At 36.9% G+C, this 17,216-nt stretch overlaps 1 protein-coding gene across 1 annotated transcript; it reads right to left on the bottom strand.

Annotated features, from left to right (window-relative positions):
* Positions 1-631: 631 nt before the first annotated feature.
* LOC141714555 (uncharacterized) lies at positions 632-13,274 on the bottom strand. Its single transcript, XM_074518069.1, has 9 exons — positions 12,849-13,274; positions 12,425-12,677; positions 12,091-12,212; positions 4,262-4,659; positions 3,139-4,216; positions 2,280-3,031; positions 1,951-2,052; positions 1,644-1,841; positions 632-755 (listed from the first exon to the last, which is right to left on the bottom strand). The coding sequence occupies exons 1-9, from the start codon at positions 13,272-13,274 to the stop codon at positions 632-634; spliced, it is 3,453 nt and encodes a 1,150-aa protein (XP_074374170.1).
* Positions 13,275-17,216: the final 3,942 nt, after the last annotated feature.

Here is a 17,216-nt window from a genome sequence, read left to right as displayed (position 1 = left end):
CCAAGCGCCTGAAGCTTTGCTTTATTTTTTGCAACATTCTTGTTCCTTCTCATCTCATAGTCATTGCATCCATCACCTTCAACTTCTTTTAGCATCTCTCTACTCCCTCCAGATTCCAAAAATGCGATTTGTCCAGCACCGGTTCCGCTCCCATCTATGTCCTTCACTATAACTTCTGGACTTTTTTAAACAGCACATTTTGGACTTGGTTCAACTGCAGCTTTTGGACTTGGTTCAACTGCAGCTTTTGGACTTGGTTCAACTACACCTCTTGGAATTGGTTGGTATTTAGAACTCACATCATGATAGTTGTTGAACTTCAGTTTCTTCCTTGTGCTTTTTCTTCGTTCCTTATCATAATTAATATCCTTAAGTGTCACAAAAGTCCTTTTATCGACATTCTTTTCCACCATTTTGAAAGGGCTTGATCTTGGCCTTACAATCATAAAAGGCTGCATTTGCTTCATTGGAGGTATAGATTTGTCAACTATGTTGTCAATGTAAAAAGAGACATCTGATTTGTCACGAGTTGTTTCGGTTACACCTTGATCATCTATCACAAGTGTCCACCCTCTGCGATTAACATTTAAGCCTCCAATCTCCTTGTAATTTAGCTCTTTAACATAATCCATCATTTCACAATAAGAAAGACGGTCACGGTCCACGTAAAAGTTTCAATCTTGCCACCAGAGTACCTAGTCTTCATGAATTCTCCAATATGGTGCAATTGAACTATCACACTGTTGATGTCCATCCTGCAACAAAATACGAAAATAGAGATCAGTCAATGTACTGAATTACTTGACTAAAACAGAACATAAATTCTTATGTTTATTTGAGACTAAAACAAAATAGATCGTACAAATATTTGACTAACACAAATCACATATGCATGAATTCCATGTTAATTTCAGACTTAATACAAACATAAAACAAGTAATCATAGAAACATAGTTGATAATTAAATTACCAAGTAATTTACATAAATAATCTCTAATTTTCACAATCAATTTACCAATATTTTCACAGAAATAATGCCTAATTTTCACACAAATAATGCCTAATTCTCATAGAAATAAGCCCTAATTTTCACAATCAATTTACCAATATTTTCACAGAAATAATGCCTAACTTTTACAAAAATAATTCCTAATTCTAATAGAAATAAGACCTAATTTTTACAATCAATTTATCAATATTTTCACAGTAACAATGACTAATTTTTACATAATGCCTAATTTCACATAATTAATACCTAATTATGCCTAAGTTTCACAAAAAATGTACCAAGTCAATGATTATCAGTTTCATGAAGCCGATATGATGGATTGCGAATCTGTGTTGTAGGAACATCTTCCCTAAACCAACTACTTTCCTGATCCGCTTGTTCTTCAATTATAGAACGGAAAATTGTGTCATTTGAAAATTGGCCATTTAAATCGTCTTCAACTGCATCATTATCTTGTGTATCATTAATCACAGCTGACAACTTCTTAATAGGATAGTTGAAATTTTTTCAACGGGATCTTCAATATAAAACACCTGCTGCACTTGTGTTGCCAAGACAAAGGGATCATTTTTTTTGACAAACTCAGTTAAAATTAACTCGAGTAAAACCAAATGAATCCTTGTCATCTTTATACCATGTACACCTAAACAAAACAGCACGAAAGGCTCCCCAGTAGTCAATTTCTAGTATTTCTTGAATTGATCCATAGTAACTAACTTCCCCATCTGATGGATTTGTGTCTTTTGAACTTGCAAAACTAGTAGTTAGGGATGTCAAGAAGACACCGCTATTTTGTGTGATGAACTTGCGATCTCTTTGCTCTGTATGACACCTATATCCATTGACTACGTACCCGCTATACTGCTTAGCCTGTCATCTTGGACCCTTTGCTAAAGAAGCTACTTCCCTTGAAACATTCATTTTTTTTGCTAATTTCAGACCTGAACCACTCATATACTGCATCAGTATGTGTTTTTTCAGTTTTATACCGTTTGGACTTCGCAATATTCTCCAAGTTGAAGTCCAATAACTTATGATGATTCCTGGAATTATAAACAGAAATGGTATATTAGTTTTTTTAATTCATATTTTATTTTATTTACTTAAGAAGTGTTCTGTCAAGTATTTTATTTAGGGGACTTACTCTATTAGGTCTTCCACTTCCTTGTCATCATAGTTAAATATAATGTACCTATGAGCCACGATCCAAGTATCTTCACTTAAGTTAATGTCCTTCCCGTATTTTCTTTTCCCTAAACCGATAGCTTACCCACCTTTTTCTGCATTTACACTTGGAGACTCATTGACTGATTTATTTTGGTCATCATTGAGAAACCTTGCACAGAATGTTAAAAATTCATGAGCAAGGTAACCTTCCGCAATGGATCCTTCGGGTTTACTCCTATTGCAGACATACTTCTTTAATACACTGAGGTATCGTTCAATGAAGTACATCCATCTTTGTTGGACTGGTCCACCATATTGAATTTCCTTGCAAAAATGTACCGGTAGGTGGACCATAATGTCAAAGAAGGCATTTATAAATACGTTCTCAAGTTGATAAAGTATTTCAATAATCTCCTCTTGCAACCTTTTTATTTCATCCAACTCAATGACTTTAGAACAGATGCATCTAAAAAATTCACCTAGTCTGATCAGGGGTACTGCAATCTCAGGATTTAAGGATCCTTTGACAGCAAATTGTAACAGGTATTGCATAATTACATGTGCATCATGACTCTTATATCCCATCACTTTCCTATCTTGCACACATTTGCTAATGTTGGAAGCAAAACCGTAGGGGAATTTCACATTTTCAAGAACGGAACAAAATATTTCCTTTTCTTTGTTCGTCATGTCAAACTTTGCCGCCCTAAATTCAAGATGTTTTCCATCAGCAGAGGGCATATGATGAAGCGCCTTCCTAATACCTTGATCTTGCAAATCTAACCTAGTTGCTAGATGGTCTTTCGTCTTACCACCAATGTTTAGCAAGGTGCCTAAAACACTATCGCATATGTTCTTTTCAATATGCATAACATCAAGGTTATGCCGAGTTAAGTTGTCCTTCGAATATGGAAAGTCAAAAAGATTGATTTTTTATTCCAAGGGTTGATATCGCAACTAACTTTTCTTTTTTTACCCACCCCACCAAAAGAATTCTCGTAACCATCGAGAATTTCGGCAACTTGTCTCCCAGTTAACATAGGAGCACTTGTTCCAGTCTCTACTTCACCATTAAATCTTCTTTTGTCAAATCTCCACTTGTGATTTGGGTCTAAGAATTTCCGATGGTTCATATAGCACAATTTCTTGCTATGCTTGAAATACATCGACGATGTTTTATAATGGCAAATTGGACACGCAAGCTTCCCTTTTGTGCTCAACCCCGACATCATTGCATATCCCGGAATGTCAAAAATTGTCCAAAGAACACTTGCTCGTGTTGTAAATTTCTGATTAGTTGCAGCGTCATAGGTTTCCACCCCTGTTTTCCACAGCTCTTTCAACTCCTCAATCAGAGGTTGCATGTAGACATCAATATTTTTCCCTGGATCATTTGGACTAGGAATAATTGTTGATAGAATCAAGTTCTCTGGTTTCATGTTCATCCATGGCGGAAGGTTGTAGTTCACAACTACAATTGGCCATGTGCTGTATGTGGCACTCATTTTGCGAAACGGATTGAACCCATCTGTAACTATACCCAATATGACATTGCGAGGTTCTGACGAAAACTCAGGATATTTGGGGTCCATGGTCTTCCAGGCTTCACCATCAGCCGGATGTCGTAACTTCCCATCTTTCTTTCGTTCAACTGCATGCCACACCATTTTTTTAGCAAAATCTTTAAACATATACAGTCGTTGTAGCCTTGGGATGAGCGGAAAAAATCTCATTACTTTGGCAGGAATTCTACTACTGTTAACATCCAATTCTTGTTCTTGGCCTTGCTCCACACCTTTCCACCTAGAAACACCACAAGTTTTGCAACAAACTCTATCTTTATTATCACCCGAATACAAGATGCAGTCATTCAGACATGCATCTATCTTCTTGTAGTCAAGACCGAGATCTTTGATGATATTTTTAGCTAAATTAAAAGTGGAAGGCACGTTAATATCGGGGACAACCTCTTTTAACAACTGCAGTATCTCTCCAAATGCAACCTCGGTTATTCCATTTAAGCATTTCCAATGGTAAAGCCTAACTAAAAAACTTAATCGCGAGAAATTCTTTCAACCGGGGTACATGGGTTGCTTTCCTTCATCAACAAGTCGATAATATTTTCGTGCATCATCATTTGGTCCTACGTCGCTGTATGTAACATCTAACATGTCATCTAGATTATATGGAAACCTAGTATTATGTTCCAATTTTACATTATCGGTTTTGTCTGCCAACAAACTAACATCGTAAATTGATTGAATAAACGGCGAAAAAGGTCCACTCCAGATAAGGTGACTCTCAACGTCACTACCACCCCACCATAACCAATTTTCACACATACGACAAGGGCACTTAATTTCATCTCCTCTACCGAAATTAGCCATCGCTTTCTTCACATACAATTTCACTCCATCCATATAACCTTTGGTATAGTTGGGAAGATTCAACCAAGTATTACCTTTTTCTGTCATGACTACCAACTGTACGTAAAACATTAATAGAGTCAGCCACAATAATTACCTATGTATAGTCTACTATACAACCCTGCATCTAAGATAGCCTAGGCCTGTATGCATCAACCTAGATGCTCGACTATCAGATCGGAACCTAAATAGAGAATCATGCCTAATTTACATATCGAGGCGACATTAAAATTACGGTAGTCCTCTGGACCAACAGAATCAGAAACACATTATTTCTAGCATAAATCACAACCAAAAATAGAAATAAATCACAAAAAATAACAAAATAACAAAGAATAACAACCAAAAAATACAAAAAACACACCATTCGATTATGTGAGGAAACCTATCCAAAAAACATAAATCACAAAGAAACAAATCACATGCAATAAAAAACAAATCACATACAGAGAGAAAACATAAAAAAACACATAAACACATTCATAAACAGAGAGAAAAGAGAGAAGCATACATGTAGAAGAATTGTTTGAAATCCCTAATCCAAAACCTGACTCAAGACCCAAACCCGAAGACCGGATTGAAAGCCCAATTCCAAAGCAACCCAAACCCTAATTTTGAAACTCCATTTGAAACTCCAATCGATTCAAATCCCTAATTTTGGCGAGTGTTTGAGTTTTGAGTAAGAGGTGAGTGAGAGGGTGAGTGAGTGAGAGGGTAAGTGAGAGGGTGTTGAGGGTAAGTGAGTGAGTGAATCTGTGAATTTTGGTGAGTGTTTGATTTTGTGAATTTTAGGACAGGGTCGGGTGAATTTGTGTGCGTGTTTGACTGAGATGAGATTGTGAATTAATTTGTGTGAGTTTCTGTTGAGTGAGAAATGAGAGTGTTTAATTTTTGGACAGTGTAGAAGTTGGGGGTAATAATTCCCCCTTGTGTTTTTTATTAATTCAAGCCTCCCGCTCAGTTGGATTTTATTTTTATTCAACCGCCCAATAAATTCAGTTATTAGTTACACTTTTTTAAGACCAACGCTTACATTAGTTATAGTGTAACCGTAGATGCCTCATTTTCTCTATGGTTACACTAAATTAGACTAATGGTTACAATAAAAAAGGTGTAACTATAAATAGCTAAAAATAATTTTAAGGCACCTATAGTCACACTTTAGCTGGTTACACTAAAAAAACCGTTACAAGAGGCCACTTATGGTATAGTGATGGGTATGAATGTGTAAGAAATTTGAGAGAGAAAATACTTGAAATGAGAGAGAATGGTGAAGATTTGCAAAAGCTAGGTATTTATAGAAGGGTTATGTCGAGATGTCAGGGTATTTATAGAAAAAGATAAGTGACTTGTCGAGAAGTAGAAATAAACGGCTAGCATTTGCTTATCGAGAAGTCACGTAAATTAGGAAACTCATGTCGAGATGTCACTATCCTAACTCTTATTGATATCTAGATAGTGACTTATTGAGATGTAGAATAAATACCCAGTTTTTCCTAATTGGACTGAATTATTTCAATTTTTTATTTGAATAAATCAAAATAAAATTAGAGTGATTTTATATCAAAAGTATTTTACTAAATAATTTATTGAATTAAATTATTTCAGTTCTAAGTTATCGAGCAGTCTAAAATTTATACTTGTAGAGAACTCCAAGACTAAACATATGTCGAGATCTCTACAATACTTATCGAGAAGTCTTTATGAAGCTTGTCGAGAAATCCTTCGAGAAGTCAAGAAAAAGATTTATCGAGAACTCTATCGAGAATTCTCAAAATGACTTGTCGAGAAGTCATTTAGACTTATCGAGAACTCAGTTCTCTACATACTTTTGTTCTTTTCAGTTATGTCTTAGATTAATTTCACATATTGAAAATATAAATTAATATTTAGATAGTTTTTTCTCAGAATTTGAAATATTCCAAGTTGAATTTTAAATTTTGAAAAATTAAATTAAATATATAGAGAACTCTGAAATATTTATAAATCATATTCTAATTAATTTCCAATTAAATCAAATTAATTTTGATGTATCAGAAATTAATCTGCTGCAACATATTAGATGAGTTCTTTCCTTTAGGATGAAGAATTTAACATTCTAATTTCACTAACAAGTCTAGTGAAAGTTGTTTCATTCAAAGGTTTAGTGAATATGTCAGCTAACTGTTTTTCTGTTGGAACAAAAATAAGCTCAATTGTATCATTTGCAGCATTTTCTTTAATAAAATGGTACCTAACGTTAATGTGCTTAGTTCTGGGATGATTAAATGGATTAGCAACAATAGATATGGCACTAGTATTGTCACACATGATTGGAATTTTGTGTAACACTAGGTCATAGTCCATTAGTTGATTTCTAATCCAAAGTACTTGAGCATAACAACTTCCTGCAGCTATATATTTAGCCTCAGCTGTAGAAGTTGACACATATTGTTATTTCTTACTGTACCAAGATACAAGTCTTTGTCCAAGAAATTGAAAACTTCCACTAGTACTCTTCTTGTCAACCCTGCATTTAGCAAAATCTGCATCTGTGTATTCAACAGCTTCAAAACCAGTTCCCTTAGGATAACACAATCCCAAGTTTGTTGTTCCCTTCAAATATCTAAAAATTCTCTTTACTGCCATTAAATGTGATTTTTTGGGATTTGCTTGATATCTAGCACAGAGACATGTTGCAAACATGATGTCTGGTCTACTAGCAGTTAAGTATAGCAAAGATCCAATCATTCTTCTTTAGCCAGATATGTCTATACTTTTTCCTTTCTTATCTTCATCCAACTTGGTAGCTATAGACATTGGTGTAGATGCAGGTGAGCAGTTAACCATTCCAAACTTCTTCAATAAATCTTTAACATATTTGGTTTGACTGATGAAGATGGCATCACTTCTTTGACTAACTTGAAGGCAGAGGAAGTAACTAAGCTCTCCCATCATGCTCATCTAATATTCACTCTGCATGAGTCCTGAAAACCTTTGACATAACTTCTCATTAGTAGAACAAAAAATTATATCATCTATATAGATTTGAACTAGGATAATATCATCACCGTACTTTTTGAAGAATAGTGTCTTATCAATTATTCCTCTAGTAAATCCATGTTTGATCAAAAATTCTTATAATATGTCCTACCATACTGTAGGTGCTTGCTTTAAACCATAGAGAGCTTTTAACAGTTTATAGACAAATTCTGGAAATTCTGGATCTTCAAAGCCAGGTGGCTGTTGCACATAGATTTCCTCTTCCAATTCACCATTGAGGAATACACTTTTCACATCCATTTGATATACCTTAAAATTTGAGTGTGCAGCAAATGCAAGGAAGATTCTTATTGCTTCAAGTCTTGTAACTAGAGAAAAAGTTTCATCATAGTCAATTCCTTCTTCTTGTGAGTAGCCCTTAGCAAATAGTCTTGCTCTGTTTCTTATCACAATTCTATTTTCATCCATCTTATTCTTATACACCCATTTTGTTCCAATAATGCTTTTGTTTCTTGGTGCAGGAACCAATTCCCAAACTTTACTTCTCTCAAACTGATTTAATTCTTTCTGTATGGTAGTTATCCAGTCTGGATCAAACAAGGCCTCTTCAGTTTTCTTTGGCTCAATTTGGGACAGAAAACATGCATGCAAACATTCAATTACAGTAGCACTTCTAGTTCTCACTCCAGAATTGGGATCACCAATTATTTCATCTCTGGTGTGACTTCTATCCCACTTTTTGGTGTGATCTTGTTGGCTAGAATTGTTCTCATCATTGGCATGACTTACAGAACCACCATCTTCTTCTCCCCCTTGTGACGGGCTTAACCCCGGGGTCAGGAGTTGACGTCACTAAACACAACAAACCATAACATAAACTACAAAATTATTATTAATATTAAACTTTCACGACCCCAAACCAAGATCTGATCCAGGTTCAAGTATGATTCAAGTTTTTTCATTATTACAAACCATTTATTCAAAAAGTACGAAACACTAACTTATTCAGCAACTCATCAGACCACGCATGGTCTGATACTAACTACCTCCGAGGAGCCGGGTCCTGAAGGGGCTGAGACACGGTTCTACCAAGGTCTGACTGGCCTTCTATGCATCTGCGATATATATATAACAGGTTGCAAGGGTGAGCAAATACTTGCTCAGCAGTACCAACATATGATTATTAATAATTAAACAGTAAAGTAAACAGCTATAGGAACAGAACTATAATTCAACATGAAATCCAGAATCTGTAAATCATTTCGAGCATCAGTATATAAAAGAAAGATGGGGTAACTGGATATCACTGACTAGCATGCTTTTAACAAAACAAATGTAGTTGTGTGCTGTGTAAGTGCCAGAGTCCAATTTTAGCATGCTATTCACAATTATTAATCAACTGTATCAATCAATTATTCCCTTATGGGAATCGCAAAGCGAAATCAGATACTTAACGGATGTGTGAAGACAACTGGTCAGGCTATCAACACCAGACAGCTCTAACTTCTATCCCACAAACCTGTTCCGGAACTCAGAGACTAGCCAGGTCTCTGACCTGCTGGACTATTCGGTTATGAATTGCGCGCAACCGAGTTAGCCTCTTACGCAACCTCACTAGGCCACTCTGGCCCCTATGTATCCCATATATGATCGTTTTATGCAGTTTTCAAAACACTTGTACCTATCCCATTAAAAAATCATTCATTTTAACAACACACATAAAATCTGGTTCACAATTTGTTTCATTCGGGATAGGTACCTTTCGAAGTTACTTTTCCCCAAAACAGGTTTGAAAACAATTATTTATAACTACAGGGGATACGTAACTTAAAACATTTTTGTTCCTTTACGAGAATAAAACAACAGTCTATTCATAAGTACTAAACCATAAAAGAATGGGCAGGGGTACTTGTCCTGCAACACTTTTGGAAATCCTAAGTAGCTTTTACGCTGACTTCAGTCCTGGCGAAACTCGACTGGGATCTACAGTTACAGAATACCCTAATTAGTTATACCGACATGCATGATATCCTCGAACCCTAGTAACCCACTTTGATAACCCGACTCGTATAACGATTATACACATAATCACGTAACCAATATTCATATAAGGGTAAAACGTTTTATTTATTTTATATTTAGGACTCAGAATCAATTCATCACCGTCCACCGTCCGCTCGTAAAAAATCATCGCGGACGGCAGCAAAATTTTCGGGGCACCCGATTACTCGGATTCCAACACAAAAATTTCACCGATTACTAAATTTTCCGTATAAATTATAAAATCATGAATATTCATTCAAAACAATTCCCTGCTATCAAAAATTAATATAATATTCCAAGTTTCCAATTCGCAAGAACAGAATAGGGGAAAACACAGGAAACGCACGGGCCAACACCCGCAACAACCACAAGACACAACAGTACAACACACGCACGCACACACACACATCGGTCCACCTAGCCGGAATTCAAACGGTGGCAACCGGAATCAAATGACAACAAATAGGGCAACACTGAACAGATACATACATATATACAAGTATATATATATATACAAATCAACAGGAGAAATTGAAGCTAACAACCGGAGTTAAACAACCGCAACTCACCGAAAAAACCGAAGACAACAGGAGAACATGGAACCGGGAGGGAAGAGAGGGAGAGAGGTGAAAGAAAGGGAGAGAAATCGAGAGAGATTCGAGAGAGAAACAAGAGATTTCGAGAGAGAGACAGCCGAGATGAGAGAGACAGCCCAAATCAACAAAAATGAATAAGCCACCTGTTAAGCAAATAAGCCACGTGTCCTTACGTCGCTTTAATACACTTCCAGATTCGTTATTCAGGCAATATAAGGAATTAATTGCACTTTAAAATTTATCAAAAAATTAAAATGTTAATGCCAAAAATCTATAAATATTCAAAAGTTAATAACATAACATTTTAATAATTTTTAAATCATTTTTGAAACGCGATTTGTACCCGCATTTAATGATCAAACGAAATAATGTGCGGGTGAATTTAACTCCAAAAATTTCCAAAATAATTTTAAAATTCTCATAATATTATAAACTTAATATTATATGAGTTTCGTAATTTTTGAAGCATTCTGGAATTAAATACTGATTTTACAAATAAATATAATCAGAAAATCATTTAAATTTAAATAATTAATGAAATATTGATTTCTCAATTTTATAAAATGCTAAAAATAGTTATTGAAATTATAAAATCATAAAAAACAATTTTAAAAACAATCCAAATATTTATGGAAATAAAACTGCAATAAAATCACTGTTCAAAGTTAAATAAAATAATACAACTCAATAATTAATTACACAATTCAACCCCATACACCAATAAATCACAAATAATTAATAAGAACCAACACACAGCTGTCAAATCCAATAAATATATTTTATTTAATTAATTATTCAACAATTATACTTTTAAAATAATATAAAATATACGAGTCTTTATATCCTTCCCCCCTTAAAAGATTTTGTCCCCAGAATCTGACTTAACTAAACAAATGAGGATATTTATCAAGCATTTATGACTCTAACTCCCATGGAGACTCTTGTACTCTAGGATTTCTCCAAAGGACTTTCACTATGGGGATTGACTTATTCCTAAGGACTCGCTCTTTACGATCTAAAATTTGGATTGGTTGTTCTACAAAGGAAAAATCTGGTTATAGCTCAATTGGTTTGTACTCTATGACTTGATTCAAATCAGGAATATAGGGCTTCAACATGGATACGTGAAACACATTATGGATATGCTGCAGTTGCAGCGACAACACTTTCTCGTAAGCGACTTTCCCTATTTTCTTCAAAACTTCAAATGGTCCTATAAATCTGGGGCTAAGCTTACCTTTCAGACCAAATCGCACTAATCCTTTCCAGGGTGATACCTTTAGCAATACCAATGACCCTACCTTGAAGTTCATATCTTTTTGATGTAAATCTGCATTTTTTCTCTGTCTATCCTGGGCTGCTTCCAACCTTTTTCGAATCAATACCACTACATCCTTGGTCTGCTGTACTAGTTCAGAACCTAACACTTTCTTCTCTCCTACTTCATCCTAATACAATGGTGATCTACACTTACATCCATCCAAAGCTTCATAAGGCGGCATTCCAATGCTGGCATGATAACTATTGTTGTATGAGAACTCAATCAAAGGTAAGTGTTTATCCCAATTTCTCTTGAAATCCAAAGCACAAACTCTAAACAAATCTTCTATGGTCTCGATTGTTCTCTCACTTTGACCGTCCGTCTGAGGATGACAGGCAGTACTCATATTCATTTTGGTTCCTAAACATTCTTAGAACTTGGTCCAAACCTTGAATTGAATCTCGGGTCTCGATCTGATACAATGGACACAAGAACTCCATGATTGGTCACTATTTCATCGAAATACAACCTAACTAGCTTTTCCAAAGAATACCTTTCATTGATCAGAAGAAAATGTGCTGACTTTGTCAATCTATCAATGATTACCCAAATAGTGTCATGATTAGCTCTCATATTTGGCAATCCCACCACAAAATCCATGGAAATCGCTTCCCACTTCCACTGGGGAATCTCTAAAGGTTGTAACAATCCACTTGGCCATTGATGTTCTGCTTTTACCATCTGGCACACGTGACATTTGCTAACCTAATTTGAAATATCTTTTTTCATTCCTGACCACCAGAAGTTTTTTTCAAATCTTGGTACATCTTAATGCTACCAGGGTGGATAGAAAACCGAGAGTTATGTGCTTCGTGTAATACTTTATTCTTCAGTTCCGTCACATTAGGAATCCAAATTATGGAAGAAAATCTAAACATACCTTGGCTATCCTTTTGGGTACATAGTTCTTCTCCTGTGAGAGTATCCAATTCTTGTTCCATAACTCCCTCTTGACATCTTTTAATCTTATCCATCAATGCTGGCTGGAAGGTAATCTCATACAGTTGCTCCTTACTTTCTCTTGGTACTCGGACTTCAATTTCGATCTTTTCCAAGTCTCTAGCTAGCTCTTCTGCAATCTGAACTACATTTAGTTTCTCTTTTATGCTCAAGGAATTAGCCACCACATTGGCCTTACATGGGTGATAGTTAATGGAACAGTCGTAATCCTTGATTAACTCCAACTATCTTCTCTGTGTCATGTTTAAATCCTTCTGAGTGAATATATACTTTAAGCTCTTGTGATCCATGTAAATATCACACTTTTCTCCATACAGGTAATGTCTCCACAATTTCAAAGAAACAAATATAGCTGCCAACTCGAGATCATGGAATGGATACGTCTGCTCGTGAGGCTTTAGTTGTCTGGAGGCATAGGCGATGACTTTATCGTGTTGCATTAGTACACAACCTAAACCTTTCAAAGAAGCGTCGCCATAAATCACAAAGTTTCTCGTCTCATCTGGAAATGCTAGTACTGGAGCTGACACTAGTCTCTTCTTCAGTTCCTGGAAGATTTCTTCACACTTCTCTGTCCAAATGAATCTCTCGTTCTTCCCGGTTAACTTGGTTAACGGAGATGCGATCTTAGAGAAATCCTTTACAAATCTTCGATAATATCTTGCTAGCCCGAGAAAACTTCTCACTTCCGTCAGAGTCTTTGGTTGCTCCCACTTGGATACAGCTTCAATCTTTACAGGGTCTACCTTGATACCTTCCTTGCTTACCATATGTCCAAGAAATTGTACTTCTGTCAACCAAAACTCACACTTGGAAAACTTTGCATACAGTTGTTTTTCTCTTAACCTTTGAAGGGCAATCCTTAGATGCGCTGCGTGATCTTCTGGAGTCTTTGAATAGATGAGGATGTCATCAATAAATACAATAACAAACTTATCCAAGTACTTCTTATACACCCGGTTCATTAAATCCATAAAAGTCACTGGTACATTGGTTAATCCAAACGACATCACTAAGAACTCATAATGGCCATACCTTGTTCTGAATGCAGTCTTGGGAATATCTTCAGGCTTTATCCTCAGTTGATGGTAGCCAGATCTTAAGTCAATCGTTGAGAAATAGCATGCTCCCTTAAGCTAATCAAACAAATCGTCAATTCTCAGCAAAGGATACTTGTTCTTTATTGTCAACTTGTTCAGTTCTCTATAATCAATGCATAACCTTATACTTCCATCTTTCTTCTTTACGAATAATACTGGAGCACCCCACGGAGAAACGCTTGGTCGGATAACTCCTTTATCCAACAGTTCTTGAAGTTTCTTGGCCAATTCCTTCATTTCCACTGGAGCCACTAGATATGGAGCTTTGGAAACTGGTTCGGCTCCTGGTTTCAAATCAATGGAGAAATCTATTTCTCGACCAGGTGGTAATCCTAAAAATTCTTCTGGAAAGGCGTCGGGATATTCTCTTACTATAGGGATCTCATCCAAGGTAGGGGTCTCTTTCTTAGTATCCACCACATGAGCCAAATATGCTTCACACCCTTGTCGCAAAAATTTCTTTGCTTGCAGTACTGAAAGAAACTTCTTATTCTACTTCTGTCCTTGATAGCTTATCCTTACATTATCTGTGGTAAACATAGCAACTCTCTTTTTCTTGTAGTCAATATTTGCCTTATACAGGACAACCAATCCATTCCTAAAATAACGTCGAATTCTCCTAACTTAAAAGGTATTAGGTCAGCAGGGAAAGAATGTCCTGATATCTCTATGGAGCACTTAGGACAAAATTGACTTACATGCACTTTATCATTATTTTCCACGTCTATAGTCAAAGGTTCACCTAAGTTTTCCAACATTAGTTGCATTTCATTCACACAGTTCATGGATATAAAAGATTTGGACGCTCCCGAATCAAATAAAATGTTAACAGGTACGGAATTAAGAGAAAGCGTACCTGCAACTACTTCAGAATCCTGAGCCAGAGATTTCTTAGTCATCTTAAAAGTTCTAGCTCTGGCGGTACTTGTTGCTGGTCCTTTGGACACACTTCTTCCTACATTGCCATAGGTAACTGATCTGCAATTCCTAGCAATATGCCCCACTTTGCCGCAGATGAAACAGGTTACTTCATGGTTCTCGGATTTGCACTCAGTGGAATAATTACCCTTTTGGCCACACTTGAAATAGTTGACGTTCTCTTTGCACTGACCACTGTACTTCTTTCCGCATGTCTTGCAGTCGATCACTGGCTTGTTGAACTTTGTCAGAGTAGAACTAACTGAGGTAGTACTGGGCCTAGCTTGCGGAAAATTCTATCTCCTGAACTTCCTATCTTTATTCTTTCCAAACCGGCACTGAAACTTCTGGCTTACTCCTTGTTCTGACCTTGCAAGTCCACCTTCAAACTTTATTTTTTTCTCACCCTTCTCCTTAGCAGCTAACCTTTGGTCAGTTTCTATTACTAAGGCAACCTGAACTATCGAAGTATACGTCTTGAGTTGTAAGGCTACAACTCCACTCCTAATCTCTGACTTCAATCCTTGTTGAAACCACTTCGCTCGCTAAGCTTCCGTACTCACACACTCTGGTGTTATACGAGCGAACTCCGTGAACTTGGCTCCGTACTCTGTGACACTTCTGTCTTCTTGCTTCAACTCTAAAAACTCCATCTCCATCTGACTTTGGAGACAATCCGGAAAATATTTTTCCAAGAACAGTTCTGTAAATCGGGTCCATGGAATAGGACCTTCTCCTTCTAACGCTCGGGTAGACTCCCACCAATAGTTTGAATCATTTTCCAGAAAATAACTAGCATAATCCGTCTTTAAATCCTCACTCACCTTGGTGAGTGCAAAAGCTTTTTCCATTTCCTTCAACCAGATCCTGGTAGCAACAGGATCCACTTCACCTTTAAATTCTGGGGATTTCACAGCCCGGAAAGACTTAAAACTAACAGCTTGGGTCGTCCCCCTCATCTGGTGCTGCTGTTAGATCTGCAGCTGTTGCTGTTTGATTTGTTGTTGTTGTTGCTGTGGATTTGCTGCCGTTGTTGCTGTATGAGCTATTGTTGTTGTTGTTGTTGTTGAAATTATTGTTGCTGCTACTAGAATTGTTGTTGCTATTGGGCCAACTGAGTAGACTGCTGACACAACAAATCTATCAATTCACTCATGGAGGGATCCCCAACAGATCCAATATTGGGTTGAGAATTCTTCTTTAGTGGCATTCTCCTGAAACATAACAGTCATATATAAGAAAATGGTTTGCTCCAAACAGTGTATACATAGGTACTAAGAGAGTGTTGCCACTAAGATAATATCCTCATCCCCTATTAATTGGATTCATCTTGAGTGAATGATTATATTCTAGAAATAACAGCAATAGAGATAACAATAATAGTAACAACAATAATAACAACGCACAAGAGTATATGAAAACTGAACAACATAATAAAGAAGCTATTATATAACAACCAACAGAACTCCAACAGATACAACTGATATCCAACTAGAAAACCATCCTAATACACAATAAAACTAGTTGTCATAGAAGCCTCCACCTACTACAAACTACAACAACATAATGTACATATATAAAGGAAGCAAGTACAGACTCCTGAAAACCAACTCTGAGCTCTGTCTATCACTGACGCAACTCTGCTCTAACCACTGCCACTACCGCTGCCACCAATAGAGCCTAACTCGAACACCAACCAGTCAACCTGGTCCTGGTACTGAATGGCCCTAAACTCTGAGCTAATAAAAGGGTCAATAGACCTAGCTCTCTCAACAGCAATCTTAGTCAAAGACCTCACTCGGGCCTGAATATCAGGTGAAGGGGCAGGTATACCCTAAAAAGGTCCAACTGGTATCTGGTCAAGATGCACGGCCAGCTCCGGGCTCTGCTCTCTAATGAAAGACCTGTCCATCGCTCGGTGAACATGATAGGGAATCGGGGAAGAGGTGCCTATAGGAGCAGATGGAGGAACCAGGGGTCTCGAGGAGGAAGAGCTGGGACCACATCCTGGTGGGAAATCCCTAACAGCAGATACTGAACCCAATGGGGACAGGCACTAGGTCTAGAGATATCCCTCGGTACAAATGGGGGCACAAGTAGGAGAGAAAAAGGAGTCTCCTCGGCTACAACATCTTAGGTCCTCTCTGAGTCGGAATTGTCGGAGTCTAACCTTTTCTCTTGGGATAGAGAACTGGAGACCATTATAGGCCACTGCCAACAGGATAAATATACAGGAAAGACACAATAAGGTTAAGGTAGTTCTATCAAAACATCAATAGATGCCAGGGTAACACCGTCGAAACCCTCGACTGACTCTAGGGTTTGCTCCTCTACATGAGTTACTGACTCACACCTTACGAAAAAGTTTCTATATCTTTTTGACTCAATCCCTAACCTGAATCAGAGACTTGAACCTATAGCTCTGATACCAACTGTGATGGCCTCAACCCCGGGGTCAGGAGTTGACGTTACTAAACACAACAAACCAGAATATAAACTATAAAGTTATTATTAATATTAAACTATCACAACCCCAAACCAAGATCTAATCCAGGTTCAAGTATAATTTAAGTTATTCATTATTACAAACCATTTATTCAAAAAGTCCGACACACTAACTTATTCAGCAACTCATCAGACCGCACATGGTCTAATACTAACTACCTCCGAGGAGCCGGGTCCTGAAGGGGCTGA

This window comes from Apium graveolens, chromosome 3 (assembly GCF_009905375.1).
Source record: "Apium graveolens cultivar Ventura chromosome 3, ASM990537v1, whole genome shotgun sequence".
NCBI lineage: Eukaryota > Viridiplantae > Streptophyta > Magnoliopsida > Apiales > Apiaceae > Apium > Apium graveolens.
Note: the sequence above shows the minus strand (reverse complement) of the source record. Positions and strands in the feature narration are given on the sequence as shown.